Source organism: Lynx rufus, unplaced genomic scaffold (assembly GCF_022079265.1).
Source record: "Lynx rufus isolate CCGP_SWC_20201006 ecotype Redwood Valley unplaced genomic scaffold, mLynRuf1.p SCAF_6, whole genome shotgun sequence".
Classification (NCBI taxonomy): Eukaryota; Metazoa; Chordata; class Mammalia; order Carnivora; family Felidae; genus Lynx; species Lynx rufus.
The window spans coordinates 114,419,012-114,444,108 of record NW_025814878.1 but is presented as its reverse complement, the minus strand read 5'-3'; the positions used below and the strand labels follow the sequence as shown (position 1 = coordinate 114,444,108).

The window sequence follows — 25,097 nt, the reverse complement described above, 5'->3', positions numbered from 1 at the left end:
CATAGGAAACAGAAAACTTAAGGGAGGATATGGCATATTTAGGACTGTGAAGTGTGCAAATGCTGGTGAGCCATTTGGTGCACTGAAAACAGGAGAGACCACAGTTATAAAACACCACCTTTATTATAAATACCAAGAATCCAGAGTGTGTTTATGGGCCAGCATATGCCTTTAGTCCTATTGGAAAGTATTCTTTCTGTATGTTCTAAAGTTCTTCTCATTTTCAGGGTTCTATCCACAACAAACCTGGCTCTAAACCCAGTTACACTAAGGGGTTATGAACTCTGTTTTCTTCCAAGAAATCTGCATTATCAAGAGGAGCTTGGAGACGGGGTAACACTCGTGGCAGAATTTCAGGCATCGTTCTAGGATGTCACTCCTCCTAGAAGCAGCTGTCTATTGTGCAGCTCTGGTAACACCTTTGTTCCCAAATTCTCCACTACAGAGGGCAGAAAAACAAGGGAGGGAGGTGGCATGTGCAGGTCTGAGAAGGCTTTCATTCTGGAGCACCTGACCCGTCAGCAGCCTGCATCATGTCCCAGTAGCGTCCGTTCCTCTCCATGAGCTGCTGGTGGGTTCCTGCTTCACAGATGGTGCCTCCTTCCAGAAAAAGGATTTGGTCAGCCTGCTCCACCAAGCTGAGACACTGGGTGATGAGAAGCACAGACCTAGAGCCCCGCTCAGGGCTTTTGTACAGGAGCTGCTCCACCTGAGAAAAGACACAGACTCTGTCAAGAACCCAGGGAGACACCTGTGTTTCCAGAGCAGGGGCAGATCTCACCAGGATCACTGCCACCTCTGCCAACAACCCCAAGGAGCTGAAGATTCTTGTTCTGAGTGCTCCTCTGTCCAGCCTTTGATTTGTTAAGGACTGTTTACATGAGGTGGCGACAGCAGAATAAAAGTCAGAGTCCTGTGGTGAAACCCATAAGGGAAGAGTAAAGGGTATCAAATAGTCTCTCCTCTCTACCTATAAACTGGGGATTTTCTATTCTATTTTAAAGAAATATAACTTAGTGGTAAAGAGCATGAGCATTCAGATCAGGCAGGCTTGCCTTTGGGTCTACGCTCCGCTATTCAACAGCTCTAAGACAGTGAGCAGGCTACTCAACCTCTCTTAGCCTCCATTTTATCGTCTGTAGAACGAGGATAACAACACCCAGCTCACAGGCATTTATGATTAGTAAATGAGTGAGACAGTACATGGAGAGAGCCTAGTAGCATGTCTGGCACATAGTAAAAGAGTAAAAGCTCAATTGATATTAATATTGTTAGGATGGTCTTCTTATGTTTGGCTTCAGAGATTCAGAGTCTGTAGACAGTCTCTTTGAATTGGTTCTAAGCATCTTGGGGAGCAGCTGTTGGGAACTGAGAATTCCAAGGATTGGTTTGGATAATTATGTTAGTACACCTCACACAGGATGAATGAAGGAGGGAAGACTGGGTGGGATATAGTCACTAGCAAAATGTCTCTCTCACCCGTAACTGGCTATTTGCATCAAGGGCACTGGTAGCATCATCCAAGATGAGTACACGTGGTTTCCGGATCAGTGCTCGAGCCAAGGCCACTGCCTGTCGCTGACCCCCTGATAGCTGGCTCCCAGCCTCGCCTACCTCTGCAGAGATAAGAGCCCAGGTGCAACCACATGTGCGTCCACGTGCTTGCCTGCGGGCGCGCACACGCATGCACACACACACACACACACCCCAAGGACTGGATGCATTCACTTTCCTTCTGGGAAGGTGAAGAAGTTCGGAAGATGTGAGGATGAAGAAGCCATAGGAACAAGATCCTACAACTTCAAACTGATCTCAGTGGGTTGGGAAGAATGCTGAATAAAGGTTTCAGTAAAGATGTCTGGGTAATGACACGAGCTAAGAGAGCACCTGTGTTATAGCCCTGAGGGAGTTCAGAGATGAAGCTATGGGCTCCAGACTCCATTGCAGCAGCTATGACTTCCTCCATAGTTGGCTTCTGGACCAGGCCATAGGCAATATTTTCTCGAAAACTCCTTCCAAATAGCTGTGGCTCTTGTCCCACTGCAGCCACCTGGGACAAAATATGATGAAGAGGCATAGAACAAGGAACAGAGGAGTATGGTTATCCAGAGACTGATGACTCAAAATCTTTACTGAAAGCATATCACAAAATTCCACACCACAGCCTCTCTCCTGACTACACGCCATCTCCACTCAAGGTCCATCACTCCTTAGCCCTCCTTTCAGAGTGCTTGGTGACAGTGTTCGTTGAGAGTTCTTCTTACTCAATGCCCCCTGCCCTCCCCCATGCCATCTTCTTGCTCACCCGTGTGTGCAGGTAGCGATGCTCATATTGGGGAAGGGGCTTCCCATCCAGCAGCAGCTGCCCCGTTGTGGGCTGGTAGAGATTCTGGAGCAGGGCAGCCACTGTGCTCTTCCCAGACCCATTGGGCCCCACCAGAGCCATCACCTGACCAGGATGCAGGGTGAATGTCAGCCCCTGGAGGCCAGAGAATCAAAAAAGAAAAGAGGCAGACTAAGGCCTTGAGTCTGTCATTGTCTTGTTACATAGCATGATGTCTTACCCCAGAGAAGAAAGGGAGAAAAAATTGGGAAATACAGCCACTCCTACCCTCCCATAGGCATAGACCTCTGTTCCTCAGGGATGACAGCTCCCCAAGGAGTAGAGATGGAAGGTGAGGCAAAAACCAGAGCAAAGACCAAGGACTGCTATGCCACACACTTGGTATTACATATCATGAGAAAGCAGAAAAAGAAATCACATTCTAAATCACAACTGGAAACAAAGAGAAAAGACAGAAGACTAGAGACAGATTTTGCTTCAGCAATTCCTTAGGATGTGAGACCCTTCCCCCTGAGAGCCTCTTCTCCCATCCTCTTTAGAAATCCAAACCCGTTCTTGAGTGTGGGGCAGTTGTACGGAGTAGAAGGTGCTCATCTTTGCCTTCGAAGGATTAGGAAGGATCTATCTGAACCTTGTGTTAAGCAAGCTGAAGGCAGGAAGGAAGTTTAGGATGGCAGAGTCGAGAGTGCGGCCGGTGAACACCAAGGATGGGTAGGTTGTACCTGCAGCACTGGGACATCTGGACGGTTTGGGTAGGCAAAGGAGACATCTTGAAACTGGACAAGGCCCTTCAGGTTTACAGAAGTCAATACACCACTGGCAGGACAGCGAGGAATCCGGTCCAGGTATTCAAATATTTTCTCTGAAGAGCCCACAGCCTTCTGTACCTTGGGGTAGGTGGAGAGCAGTACCTGGAGGCGAGTTATGAGTATTGAGAAGGGAGAGAACGAATCTGCTTGCCAAGGTTATGTGATACGAGAAGGGTAAAGAACAGAAGGAAGGTGACACAGGTGGTGACAGAACGTGGGACAGAAAAGCACGGGAGAATGAAAATGGAGGGGTCTCACCTGAACTACCGTGGTGAACTGGATCTGGTAGAGAATAAATGTGACAAGGTCCCCACTGCTTATAGCCCCACTTGTCACCAGCCGCCCACCGATGTATAGGATTCCCACCTTCAGCAGCATCTCTGAGAGCTGTGGGAAAGCCACAGAGAAAAGGGATTGTGGTTGAAAAATCTCGAGGGAGGCGCAAAGAGCTAGACTCATTAGTCATTATGAAGATGTAAAGTCCCTTTCCCCCAGGTATGAGCCGGAGGCTCCCCAGGGGGAAAGGAAGAACGCCGCGTGGGGGCTCCATGGGGTCTTGCTCGGTTACACCACAGAAGCCATCACCATCATTATCGCTTTTGAGCATTTTGCTCTTCACAAAAGGCTTTCGTGAATGTAGTGCCATCTAATATTCATATCAACAACGCTGTAGACAAGGTCATACCAATCCCACTTTTTAAAATGAGGAAACGGTCTCAAGAGAAAATAAGTTACTAGCCCATGGTCATAGAGTTAGTAAATGGCAGCCACCAAGCCAGGAATTCCCAAATATGGCTCTGGTTCTCTTTCCATTATATAATGGTTCTCACTAGCACAGCCACAGAGTCCCAGCATGATGCAGGACCAGGTGCAGGAATTTATGGCTCCCTGAGTGCTGCCTGAGGGGCAAAGGAAGGCCCTGGGACTGGAAAACGTGGCCTCTCCCTAAAAAGGGGGCTGGATGGACTCTGCATACCTTGGTGAAAGGAAGCCATCCAGAGGGCCTAAAAAGAGGGAGGCAGTTAGGAACGCTGAGTAGAATGATAACACCGAACCAACCATTGCCCAGTGGAGGAGGAATGTGGAACAGAGTCATGGAAAAGGGAATAGTCAAGGCATCTCAGGGGCAAGGGAACAGGCATTTATCTCCAGGTGCTCACACTGATAGTCCAGAGGTCGACTGCATAGGCCAGAGCCTCCTTCTGATGGAGTGTCTTCATATTCTGCAGCTTTTGCCTAAACTTCTGGGCCTCACCCTCCTCATTGGCAAAGCTCCGGACTGTGGGCATAGCTGACAGAACCTCAATGGCCACCTGGCTGGATTCTGCCAGAGATTCCTGGACCTGTGCTGCCAGTGCCTGTGGAGACATGGACAAGAGATGTCACACAGGGTTGGCAGACCGTAAGGGACACTAATACCTGAGTTACCTAGTTGGAGATTAAAGGTGAGAAGAGGCAGCTGAATGAAGAAAAGAGAAAGGGGCACCGTTATACTCCCTGGATACTAAAGAGGCACACAGGAGAGGAAATCACTGAGAAGGGTCGTAGAGAATCATAATCTTGAGACCAGTGATCATGTTTGTAAAGGAAGATTGTGGGCAGAAGTTAGAAGAGAGTACACACAGAACATGGAGCTCAACACTGAGCAATCCAGGAACATGGCTTGTAGGGCCAGGGAGTCCCGTGAAGATGGGGAATCAAGTGAGGGAGCCAGGAAAGAACGCTGAGAGGAATGAATTCTGCCTAGTCTGGGAAACGAAGGTCTGTGTAGGGTGAGGCATCTCCCTGGACATACCTGGTACCATTTCCCCAGCGTCTTAGGCATAAGAAAAAGCAGAGGCAGGACGACCAGGGTGACCATGGTGAGGGACAGTGACCCCCAGAGCATGAGCCCCAAGAGACACAGCCCCCGCACCAGGTACCACAAAACCAGGCTCAGCTCCTCACTCAGAGACTCTCTCAGGGTAGATGTGTCCTCTGTCACCCGAGAAGTGATGGCTCCTGCCAGGGATTGGGAAGAAGACAGTGGATGAATGAGAGGCTCTGGTAGGTGGGACTAGCAATGAGCCAGGGGGAGGGGAAGGGGGGACAACACGATGTTCTGAGGAGGCTGAGGAAAACAAGGTAAGGGGGAGAGGGCAGTTTAGGGATCTCAGTGTAGGGAGAATGAGTATTAGAAAGAAAAAGCCTAGGGGCGCCTGGGTGGCTCAGTTGGTTAAGCATCAGACTTCAGCTCAGGTCATGATCTCACAGTTTGTGAGTTCGAGCCCCCATGTCGGGCTCTGTGCTGACAGCTCAGAGCCTGGCACCTGCTTTGGATTCTGTGTCTCCCCCTCTCTCTGCCCCTCCCCTGCTGGTGCTCTGTCTCTCTATCTCAAAAATAAACATTTAAGAAGGAAGGCAGGGAGGGAGGGAGGGAGGGAGAGAAAGGAGAAAGCCTGGCGGAAGGAAGGAAGGAAGGAAGGAAGGAAGGAAGGAAGGCAGGCAGGCTGCCCATGTGAATTTCCACTTCTCTGACAGATTTTTGTTCCTTAAAGAACACGAATACCCCATGCTGCATACAAGGGCAAGAAGAGCTTAAGCTGGTCACACAACAGAGCTGGAGAAAAACAGAGGGTGCTGCTAGAAAGCAGTCCAGAAAACTATACTGAGCACTGGGCTGGGAATCAAGAGACGGGCTCTATCCCCAAGCTCCTCTCTATCCATAGGTGACCATGCCAGTTTCAGCATTTAGGGTCCAGGTGTCAGTTTCCTTCTCTGTAAAATAGGCAGCTGGACTCTGTGACCTCCAAATTTCCAGGTTTGAAATTCTGTAGCTTCTATCTAAATAGACACATAGGGATAAATCATGGAAAAATCTTAGATGGAAAAAATTCAGAATATTATAACATAACATAATATTTTTGCTCTTGAGGTATATCGAGAATAAGAAATGACAATGTCTATGTGTGAGAGAGACCAAAGTTATAAGTAAAAGAGGACATATGGCGCATATAGGGAGAATGTAGATATAGAACGAAAGAGTTTCAGGACACACCTGTTTGGTTCTTTTGGAAAAACTCTGTTTCCTGGCGCAGAACAGCCTGAAATACTTCTCCCTGCAACTGGCTGTGCACACGACCCATGGTGCTGTTATAGATCCCATCACCCACGAACTCCAGCACTGCGCTAGAGAGAGATGGAGAGAAAAAGGATCGGGGTGTGTTCAGAGGACAGAGAGAAGGTCCCAAAGAAGTGCACCAAAGAAGTTGGGGACAGCTGCCCCAACTTCTATCTCCCCCTTTTTCTGGGCCCCCCATTCTCAACCTTCCGCCTTCATTCAGCCCCCAGACCTGGCTGTGGTGAGAATGGACATGAGCGTTATGTATCTCATGAAACCAGAAGCTGTCCCATCTTGTAGAATGAAGTCAACGAGGCGGCCGGTGAAGAACGGCATGGCCATCTCCCCTGGAGAGAGAAAGGAGGAACCGGTCAGCCAAGCAGATAAGCTCCAACCAGACTGCCCCCACCCTCCAGCCCATCCCACTGTTTCACTGTCACCAGTATCCTGAGGGCACCAGCAGAAAGAGGACACTGAGAACACAGCCCTGCGCCTGAACAGGTCACCTAGGAACTCACAACCTTGAGCCCCACCAGACTTCTGTGCGTTTGCTTAGGAAGGCCAGAGGTCATAGGGTGTGCTGACCAGAAGAAAGGACTGGCCCAAGGTGGCTGGTGAAGCAACGTCTGAGGTAGCATTGGAGTCCACGACTCCTGACTCCGACCCAGTCCAGAGCCCTTTCCTGGTGGTCTTCTCACGACCAGAGCTGGGTCGCCTTCCCCCATCCACATTTCCCAGAACCCACATTAACCGATCTCACTGCCCATTACTTTTGATGCCCGCCCAGTCCCCTACTGTCCGTCCCTCTTACCCGCATCCCTCTTACCAAGACAAGAGAGGACACACAGGACCAACAGGAGCGGGACGCGTTGTCTCTCGGAACCCAGGCAGCCTACAAGCCGGCGCACCGCACCTCCTGAACCTCCGTGACTTTCCGGCACACAAAGTTCCCTGAGCTTATGCCAAATGGCAGCGGCAGGCAATGCTGCTACATAACTGAGGGCGAAGGCATCCAGGCGACTTCCCCAGTGCAGGATCCTGGAGCTGTGAGAATCCCTGGGAACTCTCCATGAGCTCAGCTCTCGGAACAAGGCAAGTCCCGGCAGGGCCAAGCTCAGCGCCGCCGCCAACGACTGCAAAGCAGCCAGCCAGCCCCGGACTCCTGCGCTTTCGCTCCCGGAGCCGACCGTTGCCCTGAGAACCCCACGGGCCCCCAGCCACAGCACAGCCCAGCGGCTCAGGCCCACCACCCAGACCCGGAGCAGCGGCAGCGTGGTGGGCACCAGCACAGAGCATATTCCGGGGAGCGCGCCCCGGAGCAGCACCCAGTCGACGAGAACCAGCAGCGCTATCCCCAGCCACGCGAGGGAAGTTCGGGAAGGGCAGAGGCACCCGCAAGGCCTGGGGGGCCCAGAGCTGGCCATGGGCGCGCGAGCGCTGCCGGGGGTCGCGCCCCCGCCTGGGACTCTCCGCTGTCCCCGCCGTGCCGGAGGCTCTGGGTGCCGATCGAGTCTGTGCCGGTGAGGGCGCAGGGACCGGCGGCCGGGAGAAGAGGGAAGGGCGGGCGGAGGCAGGGCTTTCGGAAAGTCCCGGGAACGCAAGGTTCAGGCCGCGCTAGCTAGAAGCCAGCCGTTTCGCGGAAAGGGAAAACGAAAGCGGCAGGCGGCTCTGTAGATCCGCCCCCCTTCAGAATGTGGCCCGCCCAGACTATTTTGGGAGAAGGCGTGGGAATCCGATCTGAGGTTCTGGAGAGAGAAGTCTTGAGGCTCCGCCTTCTCCATCAAGCACACTCGTCCTTCCTTTCATTGCTACCTCTTGCGGATCCCACTTGTCGGGACTTTCTTTACCCCAGCCTTGGGACTTTCTTAACCCCAGGCCTTTTCGTCACTTGTCTCTGGGCAGTTCTGTCCTAAGTAGGTTAGCGCATGGTGCGAAGCCGCACCGAAAGGACCCCGGCGCCCCCTAGCGGTCTTGGTGAGGGCGCGGGGCTATATAGGCTGAGTGCTGCCCTCGGTCCCAGGAAGAAAACCAGTGCCCCAGGCGGCAAGGAGCGCGGCGCCTCGCGGAGATGCTGCGGTCTGGCGAGGTCCACACTGGGGTAAGTAAGTAGTCTGTGCTAGAGGTTTAGCAGAGGGGTGGAGAAGGTGGCAAGACAGGGGGACCCCGAAAGCTCTGAGGTGTGAATATGGTGACTAACAAAGTGAGAAGGTAGTTTGTGGCAGCCAGTCAGTGCCTGTAGAGATGCCCTGCGATGAATACAGGGCATGTCTATTCTGAAGGGGGTCTTGAAGGGGTCCGCGAAGGACTAGGCGCGCGACGCTGGTGGAGAAGGAGGTGTTTTGGCTCTTAGCTGGAAGTGTCGAGGGGAAGCTTCTCTGAAGCGCTTTCGCTTTCAACTCTGGGCTAGAGAGAGGGGCTGGTTAAATCAAGGAAAGGGGTCGGAGAAGGTGCAGATGCATGAAGAAATGGTGCCCTGGGTGAAGTAGGAGCGCGCTTGGGAGAGGAGAATATGGGCACTGATTGAGAAGGGACAGCTGTCACACAGATCTTTGATAAACTGGCCCCTGCGTAACTCATACCCCCAGCCCTGATAATGGGGGTTCCTTGTGAGCTGGTGGTGCCCTTCACCAGCGTGATCCACGAAGGCTCCTGCTTGGCCCAGGTGCTGCTGTGCTCCCTTCCCTGGGTCGTCCCTGCCCACTCCCATCCGCCCGCCCAGGCTCAAGGCTGGCTGGCTTCTGCTCCCAAACTACTGCCACCACCCTTGGCTTGAGGGCAGCTTTGTCTTAGAGAAATAACCTCTAGAATAGGGCTGCCCTTATTCAATGGCCTTCTCTTCATGGGAAGTCAATATGTCTGAAAGCACACTCAGGGCTATAGCCCTGGGGTCCAGAGTAACTTATGGGGTGATGAGAATGCACTAAAACCATTTATAAGGTAGAAAATCTCCCCTCCCTGCCTGATGAGCAGTGGGAAGTAGGAAACAAAAGTCAAAACAAGAGGTGGGAGTTAGACCTGGGTTTTAGTCCCAGTCTGCTATTAACTCTGGGTGACCTTGATAAGTCAGTTGCCTCCTCTATGATTCAGTCTCCTCATTCGAACCAAGAATCTTTAAGGCTCTTTCCAACTCAACAGGAGTAGAAACCGTATAGCTTTATTCCTTTCACCTTCCTGAATTCTTTTCCTTAATTTCTTTTCTTGACCTGAAAAAGTCAGCTTTTCTTGACCTGAAAAACTCCCCCAACAAGCCGCCTCAACGGTACAGATCTCTTCCCCTAGCTACTGTTGACCTCTTGATCAGAAATCCTGAAATGAAAGCTTCATGTTAAATCATCTCATGTTCCTGGCTGCTTCCCTCCTTACTAATGCATGACCCTGCTAACCACTGCGGCCCTTGATGTTTTCTGCTGTTTAATAAGCTAGTTAAGGGGGATGTGGGGTAGAGAATTGTGGGCCAAAAGAAGACATGACCCTGTTTCCCAAGGTCACAGTCACTTGCTCTGTGTTGGGTCCGTACCATATCTGCACACACACACACCAAGCACACGTGGTGGAAGTAATTCACCTGTGGGGCTGCCTTGCACCACAAGTACTGGGGCGCCAGTGCTTGAAAGTGCCCCCCTGAGCCAAATGTCTACCTCTGAAAACCTCATCCCACCTCTTTCTTTATAGCTGGGAAGGATTCTACTTAGGAAGGTTGGGACCTATGGATGTGATTCTTTCGACCAGGCTATGACCTTCTCTTGCAGCTAGGAGAGGAGATAGAGAAAATGGGAAGATGGAAGGGAAATCCCGTATTGGGAGTCATCTTGGCCTAAATTACTGTATGACCTTGAGCCGGTCACCTCCCCTCTCTGGGAATGTTTCCTCATCTGTAACATGAGGGAATCAAGACTCTTCCTGCTCTGACATCCCATCCTCCACATCTCCGCAGACGACTATCATGGCAGTGGAGTTCGACGGAGGTGTTGTGGTGGGTTCTGACTCCCGGGTGTCTGTAGGGTAAGTACCCGTCAAGGTGAATGCTTCTGGAAGGATGTCAATGGCTCCCAAAACAGATTTTTCTTACCCATTCATGAAGAGACTGGTAAAGTAGAACTTTGAAGAAATTGAGTTAACCTTTCAGAAAGGCCCCTATAATGAGATATATGGCAAGTGTATGGGTCCCTGAATTCATGGAGGAGAATCAGGAGCCTGAATGCTTATGTGGCCTGTCCCTACAGGAGTGGGTATATAAGAGTAAGGTATGAGAAGGAGGTAGGATACAAAGATTTCAGGGTCCCTCCTTCCATCTATGTTTAGAAATAGAAAAGATGGTTCTGGGCACCTGGGTGATTCAGTCAACTGAGCATCTGACTTGATTTCAGCTCAGGTCATGATCCCAGGGTCGTGGGATCGAGCCCCAAGTCCTCACTGAGTGTGAAGCCTGCTTAAGATTCTTTCTCTCCCTCTCTCTGTTTCTCTCTCCCACTCGTGCTCTCCCCCACTCATGCTCTCTCTCTAAAATGAAATGAAATGAGATGAATAAAATAGAGTAAAATAAAATAAAATAAAGTAGAAAGGAAAGAAAAGATGGTTCTGCCAAGCAGATATCCTAGCTTCTCATCCAGTACATGTTGAACTAATTTTGTCTCCTCCATCCTGACCAGTTTCCTCATATGCGAAATGGGTATATGGGATTAGGTCAATATTGCTTACTTTATGTTCCAAAGAACACACAACTTCCTCTAGATGGGTATAGTAAAGAAAAATTGCTTAAGCACATTATTCTTAAGGTACTATTTTTTGTTTTATTATAAACTCTAAGCCTGAAAAATAAGTCTAATTTTGATCATTACTTGCAATATTTTGTTTAATTTGAGATGATTTTTTTTCCTGCTCCAATCCAAGTATGAAATTTCATGTACTCTGTGGTGGCTGTTCTCTTGTCAAATAAATTTGACAAACACTGGATGATTAACCTCAAAAATTGTGGCAACACTAACGCTGATGACTGTTGACTCCTTCCCAGCAGAAAGGCAGTGGTAAACCGAGTGTTTAACAAGCTGTCTCCACTACACCAACACATCTATTGTGCTCTCTCTGGTTCGGCTGCTGATGCCCAAGCCATGGTTGACATGGCCGCCTACCAACTGGAGCTCCATGGGTATGAAGCTTTGGGGTTCTCAGTCCACAATCACTAGAGTTCTCCCAACCAGAAAACCGCTATAGTGTCCTATTCCAGGAGCACTGCAATGAAAAGTGAAAAATTCTTGCTTGGACTCCTGTTTTTATTATCTTTGAAATGGCACTTGAATCCCAAACCTGGTTTCTGCATCTGTAAAGTGGAGATAATTAACAATACCTCCCCTATCTCACCCAATGGTTATTTTGAGAATCAAATGATCCATGCGAAAATGACTTGAAAATTGTAAATCACTATCCTAATATAAATAACGAGAAAGAAGATGATGATGTGGCCTACCATACTATCAGGCAGTTACCCTGTGAGCAGCCAAGATCACTGGTGCAGAAGTAAAGCTTATCTGCTTTTATCCATAGAGGCAGGGCCGTTTCAGCCAAGAGTTATACAATTGGGGGATGGGTGGGTAGGACAAAGAGTAAAGGAGGGGAACATTGAAATCTTCTTAACAGTTGGTGGTGTGAGATTGGTCTCCCTGTACATGTGGGAGAGAAGCTGGAGTTTGAACTATTACAAGTATGGGTTTCAGATTTCAGGTGTCCCTTGGCAGGGATCATGGTAACAGCACAGGAGGGTGGAACGTCTGGAAATTATATTGAGCCCTATTACTAACACTTCGTTTAGGTTGGAACTGGAAGAATGTCCGCTTGTTCTAGCTGCTGCCAATGTGGTAAGGAATATCTCTTATAAATATCGGGAGGACCTGTCTGCACATCTCATAGTAGCTGGCTGGGACCAACGTGACGGGGGCCAGGTGAGTCTTTCCCAATGTACTCCCTCTCTTGGTGTTCCCCACTACCCTAGAGAGGGAGATAGAGGTCATATGTCATTCTAGCAATGAGTTCCAAGGACACTGCCTTTAAAAGCATAGTATAATCTCAACGGACGGGAAAAAGAGATAGTGGGGCTTCGTTGCAGAATAGAGACACCCTGACTGTCTCAGTGGCAAGGAGAGGATTGATGCTTCCATAGTCTGACCTGAGGACACCTCCCCTAGGTGTACGGAACCCTGGGAGGAATGCTGACTCGGCAGCCCTTTGCCATCGGTGGCTCTGGCAGCACCTATATCTACGGTTATGTGGATGCGGCATATAAACCAGGCATGTCCCCTGAGGAGTGCAGGTGTTTCACCACCAAAGGTAACTAACCAAGTGGAAGGGTGCCTGGGGAGGGTTTCCAAACACAGGAAGGAAGTTGAGAGTAAGGAACACAATGAGGAATACATGAGTGACCATTTAATGTCCAAACTGGACACTTTTGAGAGTGAAAGAATGCAGGACAATGCTACACTAGATGGGACCTCAGAACAAAGGCAAAGATCTGACTATTTTTTTGAGTACCCCATATTAAAATATACAGTTACTCTAAGAATCACTGGTGTGCTAGAGTGGGCTTGGGCTAGCTCATGAGAGTCAATTGTTAAATATTCAAGGATTCATAAGCCGCTTATTTAGCTATTCATAACTTGAAATCCATTGTGGTGAGAGTTTTGAGACCACCAACACCAGGATATGTTACAATAAAGACTTTATTTTTTTAAGTTGGTTTACCAGCACACCACTTGATATGTGTCCCTAGGAGATGGGTTTTCAGGTCTGAAAGTGGTAGTAAGCTTATAGACAGGACGGGAAGGAAAAGATTTCTGAGGCTAAGTCATTCTCTTTCCCTCTCTCCAACCTGAAACCCTCTGCAGCTATCACTCTGGCCATGAACCGGGATGGCTCTAGTGGGGGTGTCATCTACCTGGCCACTATTACAGCTGCTGGTGTGGACCATCAAGTAATTTTGGGTAATGAGCTGCCGAAATTCTATGACAAGTGAATCTTCCTCAGACCTCCTTTCCTTATTTTGTAATAAACTGTCTGGGACCAGAACCTGGTATGGTCAATGGAAAATGGGTGCTCAAGGAGATGAAGGTTAGGGGAGGGGGCTTCTTCCCTCCCAGAAGTTAGATACCCTTTCTTAATGTGTTCATTCACATTAAAGATCAATACATGACAATTGCCTAAAATTGAATGATTTGTGAGTCTCAAAGAACAATAACAACCATCAAAACACTGAGCAAGGTATTCGCTAAATGCTTATAAACTTTATCTCTTATAACCCAAACAAAAGAACTTACATGGATTAGACTACTACTTCCATTTACAGACAGATGAAGGCTAAAAAAAGGTTAGTCCCTTGACCCAAGTCAAAGCAAATTCAAAAGCAGAAATCTGGAATTTAGTTCTTTTTTTTACCGTATGCCCTTCCTCTCCCACTATATGAAACTTTCCATTCCCTCAAGCATCGTATATCATGTCTTCCTTGAAATCTGCAATAGTTAGCCAGCACAGTGGTTGACACTCAAGAAGTTATTACCAGATGCCTGAGTAACTGTTGTTAAACAGGCCGACTTACAACCCAATCTTTGCCATGCACTTCCCAAGTGACAGGACAAATTATCCCCCTTCTGTGAGCCCTCACTTCCTCTTCTGTCAGGTAAAGATGTTGAGCTACTTCTAAGGTGGGATATGGCTTGGATATCCAATGTCATCTTGCTAATAAGTGAGCAGTTAAGACATATATTTAACAGAAATCATAGTAGGCTACCCAGGAAGCTGCTGTCTGCTTTTCTTTCTGGATCTCGGGCTTAACATATAAATTCAAAGTACCCTAAAACAAGCCTATGCCCTCAGGAGTATGTGTTTCATTTGGAGGAGAAGAAAAAAATCTAAAATTGTAGAGGGGCGCCTGGGTGGCGCAGTCGGTTAAGCGTCCGACTTCAGCCAGGTCACGATCTCGCGGTCCGTGAGTTCGAGCCCCGCGTCGGGCTCTGGGCTGATGGCTCAGAGCCTGGAGCCTGTTTCCGATTCTGTGTCTCCCTCTCTCTCTGCCCCTCCCCCGTTCATGCTCTGTCTCTCTCTGTCCCAAAAAAAATAAATAAACGTTGAAAAAAAAAATTTTTAAAAAAATAAAATTGTAGAGACTTGAGTTCTTTCTAGCCATGGTATTTAATTTATTCTGAAGTTTAAAGTAATAGCTTAAGAACCTGTCTCTCCCACTGATCACAACTAGAAACTCTGGAAAGCAGACAAAAAGCAAATGCGGAAGGACTCTGAACAGTAGACAAAAACAGGTGGGCTATGAGGAGAGCCAAAACTTGGAGAGGGAACGATCCCCATGGGTAGTTTTGGATTTGTCTCCCTCTTTCATCTCCCAGCTTTGTCCTGAAGTCAGGCCTCAGGTGCAAAGCCGCAGTGCCCTAAATTGCCTAGAGAAACATCATTGTTCTGGCTGGAGGAATGGAGGAACCGGAAAAAAGGAACCCTGTGTAGGGGAAGAGTGCAGGGGGGTTCCCACATGAGGGAGCTGGCTGGAGAAGGGGATTCCTTGAGTCTAGGTTGGAACTCTCACGAGTACCGAGTGACCCTGAGATACACAAACGTGAGGCACAGCACGGACTTTTTGAGGGCTGAACTAAGATTTAAGCCTTTTAAAATTAGAAAGCTGTCTTTTTCTTTATTGGCCAATGAATTGTGTCTTGTGTCCCTCATTCCAAAAAGGACTTGTAGCAGTTCACAGAGACAGACACAACTGAAAAAGGGGAAGGAAGAGAAGAAACTGGGGCAGAGAGAAAATAAAGCTAGGAAATAAGTAAAGCCAGGGGATCAAACTAAAATACAAAATGAACATCTTCTGTTAAGATTCTCAGGATCCACATAACAGTAAAAACATATGGTATTTTCTTTCTCTGTATGACTTATTTCACTTAGCATAACACTCTCCAGTTCCGTGGGGGAGGGGAAGAAAAAAAAAAGAGGTTAGACTCTGAGGGAGAGAGCCAAAGCATAAGAGACTCTTAAAAACTGAGAACAAACTGAGGGTTGATGGGGGGTGGGAGGGAGGGGAGAGTGGGTGATGGGTAGTGAGGAGGGCACCTTTTGGAATGAGCACTGGGTGTTGTATGGAAACCAATTTGACAATAAATTTCATATTAAAAAAATGAACATCAAAAAAAAAAAAGAAAAGAAAAGAAATGGAGTACTGGATTTGTCTTATACTGGCAAACAAGAGCAAATTGTAAAATATTCCGAAATTGTGAAAGACAATTGTTAACCATGGGTATCTTAACATTGGCCATGATTGGAAGTATTTATTCTACAGAAACCAGGAATGTTACACGTCAGAATTTTTTTCCCCAGAGAGCCAGTTTAACAGGGCATATATTTATCAACCAGCTACAGATGGGTAAAAAACAATTGGCTCTGAGCTACAAGGTGGTGAAAACAAAGAAGGAAAGGAAATCAGGTATGAGGTTCAAAAGATTCATATAAAAGGTACAGCACTTGGGGCACCTGGGTGGCTCAGTCGGTTGATTGTCCAACTTCGGCTCAGGTCATGATCTCGCAGTCTGTGAGTTTGAGCCCCGCATCGGGCTCTGTGCTGACAGCCTGGAGCCTGTTTCTGATTCTGTGTCTCCCTCTATCTCTGCCCCTCCCTGCTCATGCTCTGTCTCTCTCTCTCTCTCTCTCTCTCTCTCGTCAAAAATAAATAAACCTTTCTTTAAAAAAATAATAAATAAAAGGTACAACACAGGGAATATAGTTAATGATATTGTAATAGTGTTGTGTGGTGACAGATGGCAGCTACAACTTGTGTTGGACATAGCATAACATAAACTTGTGGGATCACTATGTTGTACACCTGAAACTAATATAACATTATGTGTCAACCATACTTCAATTTTTAAAAATTAACTAAAAAGAAACCATCCAACAAAAACAACTCTATATACATGAATAAATTTTCAAGTCACATAGAGGATTTGCAAAAACAGGATATGCATGATACCCTAAAGGAAACTACAGTAGATTCCAAAGTATCAGTATCTTTGAAAAAAAGCTACATTTTATAGCCATATTATACTAAAAGTAGAACTTGATAACAAAAGGATACCTAAAATTCTCACAGTTTGCAAACTAAGAAAGTATTAATGAATAACGTGGATTTAAAAGGCAGTCATGGGGTGCCTGGGTGGCTCAGCCAGTTAAGTGTCTGACTTTGGCTCGGGTCATGATCTCACAGCCCATGAGTTCAAGCCCCACATCGGGCTCTGTGCTGACCATTCAGAGCCTAGAGCCTGCTTCACATTCTGTGTCTGCCCGTCCTCCACTCACACTCTGTCTCTCAAAAATAAATAAGTGTTAAAAAATAACAATAATAGTAAATGATAAATGGCAGCGACATTTTAAAAAATAAAAGGCAGTCATGAGAGAAAATAACACGTTTAGAACTAGGTGGTAAAAATGTTGCATATCAAATTTTATGAGATGCAGTTAAAGCAGTACTCAGAATTTTACAGCTTCAAATACATTTATTACAACAAGAAAAGTTAAATGGCCTAAAATTTCTCCAAAATTTTGAAAAAGAGTGATTGAATAAATTTAAAGCAATAAGAAGGAAGGAAATTATAAAGATAAGAATAGAAAGCAATTTAATAGAGAACAAAAACTATGTAGTAAAAATTCACAAAACCGAAAGCTCCTTCTTAAAAAAACATTTGTAAGATACTCAAATTTAGAACAAGACTAATGATGAATAAAGGGGAGAGAAAATGAAGAAACAACATACGGAATGAAAAGGGGAGAATAGCCTACAAATATTACAGATATGAAACGTAATAAAGGGTATAATTATCAAATCGAAAATTGAAAAATTTCGATGAGACAGATAGCTCCTAGAAAAATTTAAACTAATGCAATTTGTACAAGAAATAAAAATTTGAGAATACCAATAAATATTGAAGAAATGAAAAAAGTTGCTAATAGCATCTGATAAAAGTAATTTTTTTAAATGCCCACATGGTTTCACAGGTGAGTTCCATCAAACATTCAAAGAGTATACAACTCCTATCATATGTGCTTTTTTCCGGAAAATAGAAAAAAGATTAAAGCTGTTCAGCTAATTTTATTAGGCTAGCATAATCTTGATTTCAAAATGAGGTATGGGGAGGGCGCCTGGGTGGCTGAGTTGGTTAAGTGTCCTACTCTTGATTTCTGCTCGGGTCATGATCTCACTTGATTTTGGCTCAGGTCATAATCTCATGGTTAGTGGGTTTGAGCCCCGCGTCAGGTTCTGCACTGACAGCACAGAGCCTGCTTGGGATTCTCTCTCCCTCTCTCTCTCTCTCTGCCTCTCTCTCTCTCAAAATAAATAAATAAACATTTTTAAAAGAGGCGGAGGAACAAAAAAGGTAATAGAATGAACTGTTAAGCACAAAGCAACTCACTTTGAATAAAGAATATATACACACAAAACAATACACATTTTTCAAGAATACATATAACCAAAAGATATATACAAAACACAGGAGAAGGGTTGCCTTTGGTGAAGGGAAAGAAACTGGAATTTGGGAAACATGCATCAAAATAAATAAATAAATAAATAAATGAAATATGGCCTTTTGTAGCAACGTGGATGGAACTGGAGAGTGTGATGCTAAGTGAAATAAGCCATACAGAGAAAGACAGATACCATATGGTTTCACTCTTATGTGGATCCTGAGAAACTTAACAGGAACCCATGGGGGAGGGGAAGGAAAAAAAAAAAAAGAGAGGTTAGAGTGGGAGAGAGCCAAAGCATAAGAGACTGTTAAAAACTGAGAACAAACTGAGGGTTGATGGGGGGTGGGAGGGAGGGGAGGGTGGGTGATGGGTATTGAGGAGGGCACCTTTTGGGATGAGCACTGGGTGTTGTATGGAAACCAATTTGTCAATAAATTTCATATATAAAAAAAAAAAAGAAAGCCACTATTGAGGAGACAGAAAAAAAAAAAAGAAATAAATAGTAACAAACATAGAGAAGATTTTGTATGGACCAGTGATGACCATGTGCCATGAACTGAGGAATATAATTCTACTATTTGTGTGTAAGATTTTTTTAAAATTAATGACTCAAAGAAAATCATAGCTCTGAGAGCAATTTATTCTATATTTCCATGACAGATATTCGATAATTCCCTATTTTTTCCATCTAACTAAATAAAGGGAATATAGTTAAAGTGTTCAGTTGAAGATCAGGATTTAGACAGGGGAGATAGAAATTTAAAAAGCTTAGATTCCTCCCTACATTTACAGCATCTCTTTCGAATTAATTATCTCCAGTAATATGTATTTTTTATTCTAAGTCTTTTAGAATCTAATAAACATCCTCTTTTTTATATAATGAGCCAGAATATATGGATTATCTTTGGTCCTCTTTACCAAATTCTTAACTCTGCTGGTTATGGGCATACATTGTAAGAATGGTTAATTCCATTGACCTTATTCAGAAGCATTGGAAATTGGTCCAACAATATTCAACTTTACCCAACAATGTTTATGACAGAGTTGTATGTGGAGTATAGGTATGTGTAATACAGACTATATGCTCTCAAAAACTCAGAGATGAAGTACAGATATTCAATGTTTATCTAAACTGTGTTGGCAGGGAAGAGAGTGGATTTCTCTGGGAAGTGCTTTCTCTAGGAAATGTAATAGAGTCCTCTGGGTACCTGGGTACCATATCTGGGTACCATAGCCTAACCCAATTGACACAAAATCAGCCATCACATGGCTCAAGGTGCAACTTTGAGATAAATGTGGTGGGAATGTTGAGGAAGGAAATGGACTAGGTGCTAACCCATTAGGACAGATGAAAGATCGCTGAAGTGTCAGACTGACCTCACATCCCAGGTAACATGCAAACAGGTTTTAGATTAAGTTAGGTACCAAACAAATACTGAGTGATTTCATTGAGGATTTTTTGTCCCTACCTTTATGGGCTAGCTGCCTTAGACTGCCTTAGAGAGCATACATAGAAAAAAGAACAAATTAATAGCTTTTCATCCAAACTCAAGACATGAATGAGAAATTCTAAAAAACCACTGTAGCAGTTTTAAAGGATACCTTTTCTTCTGTACCCTAGCACAGATGTAGATGAGGGTCATAAAGCTATTAATTGTATAACCCCATAGTGTCTCTTATGCTAAGGTAAGGCCACTAGTTGGGAAGATTCGGGCCCTGAGATATGACATGGTGATATATGAACAGATACAGGGAAGTCAGACAGCTGTGAATCCTCACTCTCCCAAGCATCTTTGCTGGAAGAAGCAGACCCATTGCATTAGTTATTTATTACCCTGCCATACCCACTCTGTTGGTTCTCTATTGTTGTGTAACAAATGGCACCAAAATTTAGCAGCTTAAAATAATAAACATTTACTTTGGGGCATTATTGGGACAATAGGAGACATTTGAATATGGGCTGTGTATTTGATAATATTGTATCAATTTTAAGTGTCTTGGGGGTGATGCTGGTGGTATTGTGGTTATGTAGGAGAAATATCCTTGTTCTTGAAACACACATGCCAAACTATTGATGGATGCATTGTCATAACTTCCACAGATTATTCTCAAATGGTTTAACAAAATAGTTCCTCAATGGTAAATAGATAAATAAAATGTACTGTATTCACACAATGGAATCCTATATAAGAAATCCATATGAATAAACTAATAATTCAATAGCATGGATAAATCTGATAGAAACAATATTGAGTGAAGAAGGCAGACACACAAAAAATACATACAAGTATCTTTCAGTTATATATTGCTGTGTAGCAAACCACCCCTAAATTTCATGACTTAAAACAAAACCAATCATTTTATTATCTCCTGAGAGTCTGTAGGTTAACTGGGCTTTAAGAGGTACTGATGTAGCCCATGAACCAAAGCATTTATTCACGGCAGATCCTCCACACAGCATCTCACATTCCATATATGGACAACAGTTATGTTTTCTGGCTGACTATGGGATTCCACAATCCTTAGAATACTCTGAAACTTGCCCTGCATTATGAGTCCTGCCTCCCCAGAGTAGAAATCAGAAAACTCAATTCCCTAGGCCATCTTTAAAGCTAGGGCACCAATCAAATTCATCCACCTGTGACTTCAGTTCAACACTGAGCAACAGAAGGAAATGGAGGTCCACTCTGCACTGATTTCACTAACAAAGGTGACAGAAGAAGTAATTGGCTTTTGGGGAAGCAGTGGTTAAAAAAAAGAAGTTCCTGGAACAGAAGTGGTTGAGGAGGTGTCTTCAATACCAATTGTGGTAAAGTCCCGTTCCTAACAACAGAGGAAAAAGCAAGCTTTAGAAGAAGTGGGACAGCAGCAGTGATGCGGTTTATCAGACATATTCTGTGTCTGGGTGGGGGAAGGGGTGTGGGGGTGTGTCTTGTCCTGTTTATAATGAGCCTTCCATCTATTGTCTCCACATTTCTACTCTAAAACCCTAAGTCTGAGAGAAATGTATTTTTTGGACTTTTTGAAGTCTTATCAAACTCATTAATGAAGGACCCAGGAAGAATAAAAGAGACTTGATTCAAAGACAAAAAAAGGGGGTTGGGGGTGAGAGAGAGATTTGCAAAACCAAGATGAATGTAGTCAGGAAAAATTGCTGTTAGAGATTCAAAATGGTTAATGTACAACAGAGCAATAAAATCACAACCTTGACATATCTTCTTTACCAGAGAAAAAGCAAAGCCATCATACTTTATCAGCTTTCTACAGATTAATCTCTAATAGTACAAGGCTGGCTGGGTTCTTTTTAGTCAAGTTACAATCCCTAACACACCCAAATTGTGATCAGGCAGAATTATGAGAAAGTATTCAAGTATGAGAGTGAATAATCAAGCAAGCAAAATTTTTGCCTTATTTCTAATTTTTAGAGCAGTTTTTCCTGTATAAATAAGATTTTTCAGAACATTTTCAGTAATGTTCTAATTCAGTATCATTAGATGGATAGTCTCTTTTATTTAGCCAGTTTAGATTTCAGACATAAAGACTTCCTCATTGCGTGTTTGACAAAGGCAAGGTCTTATTATTTATTTTTACTGAAGTATAGTTGACACACAATATTATATTAGTTTCAGATGTACAACATAGTAATTTGACATTTATATACATTAAAAAATGGCTACCACAATAAGTCCTATTATCATATGTCACCATGTGTAGTTATTACAATACTATTGACTATATTCCCTATGTTGTACTTTACTTCCCTGTGATTTATTATAACTGGAATTCGTACTGTTTAATCTCCTTCACCTATTTAACTCATCCTCCCACTCTCCTCCTCTCTGGCAACCACCAGTTTGTTCTCTGTGTTTATAAATCTATTTCTGTTTTGTTTTGTTTTATTTGTTTTGTTTGTTCATTTTGTTTTGTTTTTTAGATTCTACATATAAGTGAGATCATACAGTATTTGTCTTTCTGATTTATTTCACTTATTTTACCCTCTAGGTTTATCCATGTTGTCTCAAATGGCAAGATTTCTTTCTTTTTATGATTGACTATTATTCCTCTGTGTGTGTGTGTGTGTGTGTGTGTGTGTGTGTGTGTGTGTAGACCATGTCTTCTTGATCCATTCATCTATTGATAGACACTTAGGTTGCTTTCATGTTATATTTTGGCTATCATAAATAATGCGGCAATAACTATAGGGTGCATTTTTTTTCAAATTAATGTTTTTGTTTTCTTTAGGTGAGTACCCAGAAGTGGAATTGCGTGTATGGTACTTCTATTTTTAATGTTTTGAGGAACTTCAAATTATAGGATTATTTGTTCTTGTTCTGTGAAAAATGCCATTGGTGTTTTGGTAGAGATTACACTGAATCTCTATATTGCTTTGGGTAGTACAGACATTTCAACAATATTAATTCTTCCAATCCATGAGCACAGCATATCTTTCCATTTATATCTATCATTTTCAATTTCTTTCATCAATGTTTTATAATTTTCAGAGTACAAGTCTTTCACCTTTTTGGTTCAGTTTATTCTTATGTATTTTATTCTTTTTGATACAATTGCAAAAGGAATTGTTTTCTTAATTTCTTTCTGATAGTTTGTTATTATGATATAAAAATATAACCAATTTCTGCATATTAATTTTATATCCTACAACTTTACTGAATTCATTTGTTCTTCTAAAATTTTCTGGTGGAGTCTTCTCCCCTTTCATTTCTGATTTCATTTATTTTCCACCCCACATCTTTCTCTCTCTCTTTTTTTTAATGAATCTGGCTAAAAGTTTATGAATTTTGTTTATCTTTTCAAAAACCAGATCTTGGTTTCATTGACCTTTTCTATTGAGTTTTTGGTTTCTTTTACATTTATTAAGTTCATTATAATCTTTATTATTGCCTTCCTTCTACTGGCTTTAAGATTTGTTTGTTCTTTTTCTAGCTCCTTTAGTTGTAAGATTAGGTTGTTCATTTGAGATTTGTCTTGTTTATTGAGGGAGGCCTGTGTTGCTATAAACTTTCCCCTTAGAAACTGCCTGTGCTATGTCCTGAAGATTTTGGACTATTGTGTTTTCATTTTTATTTGTCTCCATTTATTTTTTATTTACTCTTTGATTTTTTTAGAATGACCCATTGGTTGATTAGTAGCATTTCTGTTTAGCCTCCATGTGTTTGTGCTTTTTCAAGGTTTTTCTGTGTACTAAAGCAGTCCTATAATTCCAGTGCTTAAACCCATAAGTTTGTTCTCTCATTCTAATATCTGCAATATCAAGAATCAACAATACTTAGTAGAGTCATTTCCAATGAGCTTCTGAGATTGTTGTTTTCTATTATTTCTGCCAGAAGACAAAAAAAATTCTTTTTAATGTTTATTTTTGAGAGAGAGAGAGACAGAGTGCGATGAGGAAAGGACAGAGAGAGGGAGACACAGAATCCAAAGCAGGCTCCTGGCTCTGAGTTGTCAGCACAGGACCCGACATGGGGCTTGAACTCATGAGCCACGAGATCATGACCTGAACCAAAGTCAGATGCTTAACTGACTGAGCCACTCAGGTGCCCAAGACCAAAAATTTTAAGTTTTTATTTAAATTCCAGTTTGTTAATACACAGTGTAATATTAGTCAGGTGTACGGTTCAGTGATTCCATACTTCCATACAACACCCAGTGCTCATCACAAGTGCACTCCTTAATCCTCATCACCTATTTCACCCATTTCCCCCACTCACTTCCCCTCTGGTAACCATCATCAGTTTGTTCTCTATAGTTAAGAGTCTGCTTCTTGGTTTGCCTCTCTCTTTTTTTTCCCCCTATGATCATTTGTTTTGTTTCTTAAATTCCACACGTGAGTGAAATCATATGGTATTTGTCTTTCTCTAACTGACTTATTTCACTTAGCCTAATACTTTGTAGCTCCATCCACACCATTGCAAATGGCAAGATTTCCATTTGTATATATAATAATAATATTCCATTATATATATATATATATACATACATACATATATATATATGTATATATACGTATATATATATATAGTACATCTTCTTTATCCATTCATCAGTCTATGCACATTTGGGCTGTTTCCATAATTTGGCTATTTTAGATAATGCTGCTATAAACATCAGGGTGCATGTATCCCATTGAATCAGTATTTTTGTATTTTTTGTTAAATACCTAGTAGTGCAATTGCAGGATTGTAGGGCCTGGTTTGTTTTGTTTGTTTGGTTTTGGTTTTTTGTTTGGTTTGGTTTGATTTGGTTTTTGTTTTTATTATTCTTTTTTTTTTTTTTTTTTTTTACTTAAATTCAAGTTAGTTAACATACAGTGTAGCACTGGTTTCAGGAGTAGAATTTAGTGATTCATCACTCACATATTACACCCAATGTTCATCCCAACAAGTGCCTTCTTTAATGCCCATCACCCATTTAGCCAATTCTCCATCCATCTCCCCTCCAGCAACACAGTTTGTTCTCTATACTTAAGAGTCTCACATGGTTTGCCTCCCTCTCTTTTATCTTATTTTATTTTTCCTTACTTTTCTCTGTGTTCATCTGTTATGTTTCTTAAATCCCACATATGAATGAAATCACATGATATTTGTCTTTCTCTGACAGATTTATTTACTTAGTATAATACCCTCTAGTTCCATCCACATTGTTGCAAATGGCGAGATTTTATTCTTTGTGTTTGCTGAGTAATATTCCGGTGTGTGTGTGTGTGTGTGTGTGTGTGTTTACCACGTCTTTCTTATCCACTCATCGATTGATAGATGTTTGGGCTCTTTACATAATTTGGCTATTGTTGATAACACTGCTATAAACATTGGGGTGCATGTGGACCTTTGAGTCAGCATTCTTGTAACCTTTGGATAAATACCTAGTAGTACAATTGCTGGATCCCAGGGTAGTTCTGTCTTTAACTTTTTTTTTAAATGTTTTATTTATTTTTAAGACAGAGAGAGACAGAGCATGAGTGGGGAATGGGGCAGAGAGAGAGGGAGACACAGAATCTGAAACCAGCTCCAGGCTCTGAGCTGTCAGCACAGAGCCCGACACGGGGCTCGAACTCACAAACTGTGAGATCATGACCTGGGCTGCAGTCAGAGGCTCAACCGACTGAGCCACCCGGGTGCCCCTGTCTTTAACTTTTTGAGGAAACTCCATACTGTTTTCCAGAGTGGCTGCACCAGTTTGCATTCCCACCAAAAGTGCAAGAGTGTTTCCCTTTCTCTGCATCTTTGTCAATACCTGTTGTTTCTTATGTTGTTAATTTTAGCCATTCTGACCAGTGTGAAGTGATATCTCATTGTAGTTTTGATTTGCATGTCCCTGA

General features: G+C 43.6%; 2 protein-coding genes across 5 annotated transcripts; one reads left to right on the top strand and one right to left on the bottom strand.

The window, feature by feature from the left end:
* Positions 1 to 104: 104 nt before the first annotated feature.
* TAP1 (transporter 1, ATP binding cassette subfamily B member) lies at positions 105 to 7,845 on the bottom strand. The gene is made up of 11 exons (XM_047102785.1): positions 7,080 to 7,845; positions 6,486 to 6,600; positions 6,191 to 6,321; positions 4,949 to 5,154; positions 4,314 to 4,511; positions 3,412 to 3,540; positions 3,067 to 3,255; positions 2,306 to 2,479; positions 1,888 to 2,050; positions 1,480 to 1,616; positions 105 to 709 (listed from the first exon to the last, which is right to left on the bottom strand). The coding sequence occupies exons 1-11, from the start codon at positions 7,675 to 7,677 to the stop codon at positions 497 to 499; spliced, it is 2,253 nt and encodes a 750-aa protein (XP_046958741.1). The 5' UTR covers positions 7,678 to 7,845; the 3' UTR covers positions 105 to 496.
* A 339-nt stretch (positions 7,846 to 8,184) lies between these two features.
* On the top strand, positions 8,185 to 13,441 carry PSMB9 (proteasome 20S subunit beta 9). Of its 4 annotated transcripts, none has more exons than XM_047102790.1 (6): positions 8,185 to 8,351; positions 10,188 to 10,255; positions 11,268 to 11,399; positions 12,060 to 12,189; positions 12,433 to 12,574; positions 13,129 to 13,441. In XM_047102790.1, the coding sequence occupies exons 1-6, from the start codon at positions 8,322 to 8,324 to the stop codon at positions 13,254 to 13,256; spliced, it is 630 nt and encodes a 209-aa protein (XP_046958746.1). In that variant the 5' UTR covers positions 8,185 to 8,321; the 3' UTR covers positions 13,257 to 13,441. The 4 variants fall into 4 exon arrangements, with proteins under 4 accessions (XP_046958746.1, XP_046958745.1, XP_046958748.1 ...); XM_047102789.1 differs by having other exon boundaries at positions 11,265 to 11,399; XM_047102792.1 differs by having other exon boundaries at positions 8,213 to 8,351; positions 10,003 to 10,255.
* The last annotated feature ends 11,656 nt before the right edge of the window (positions 13,442 to 25,097 follow it).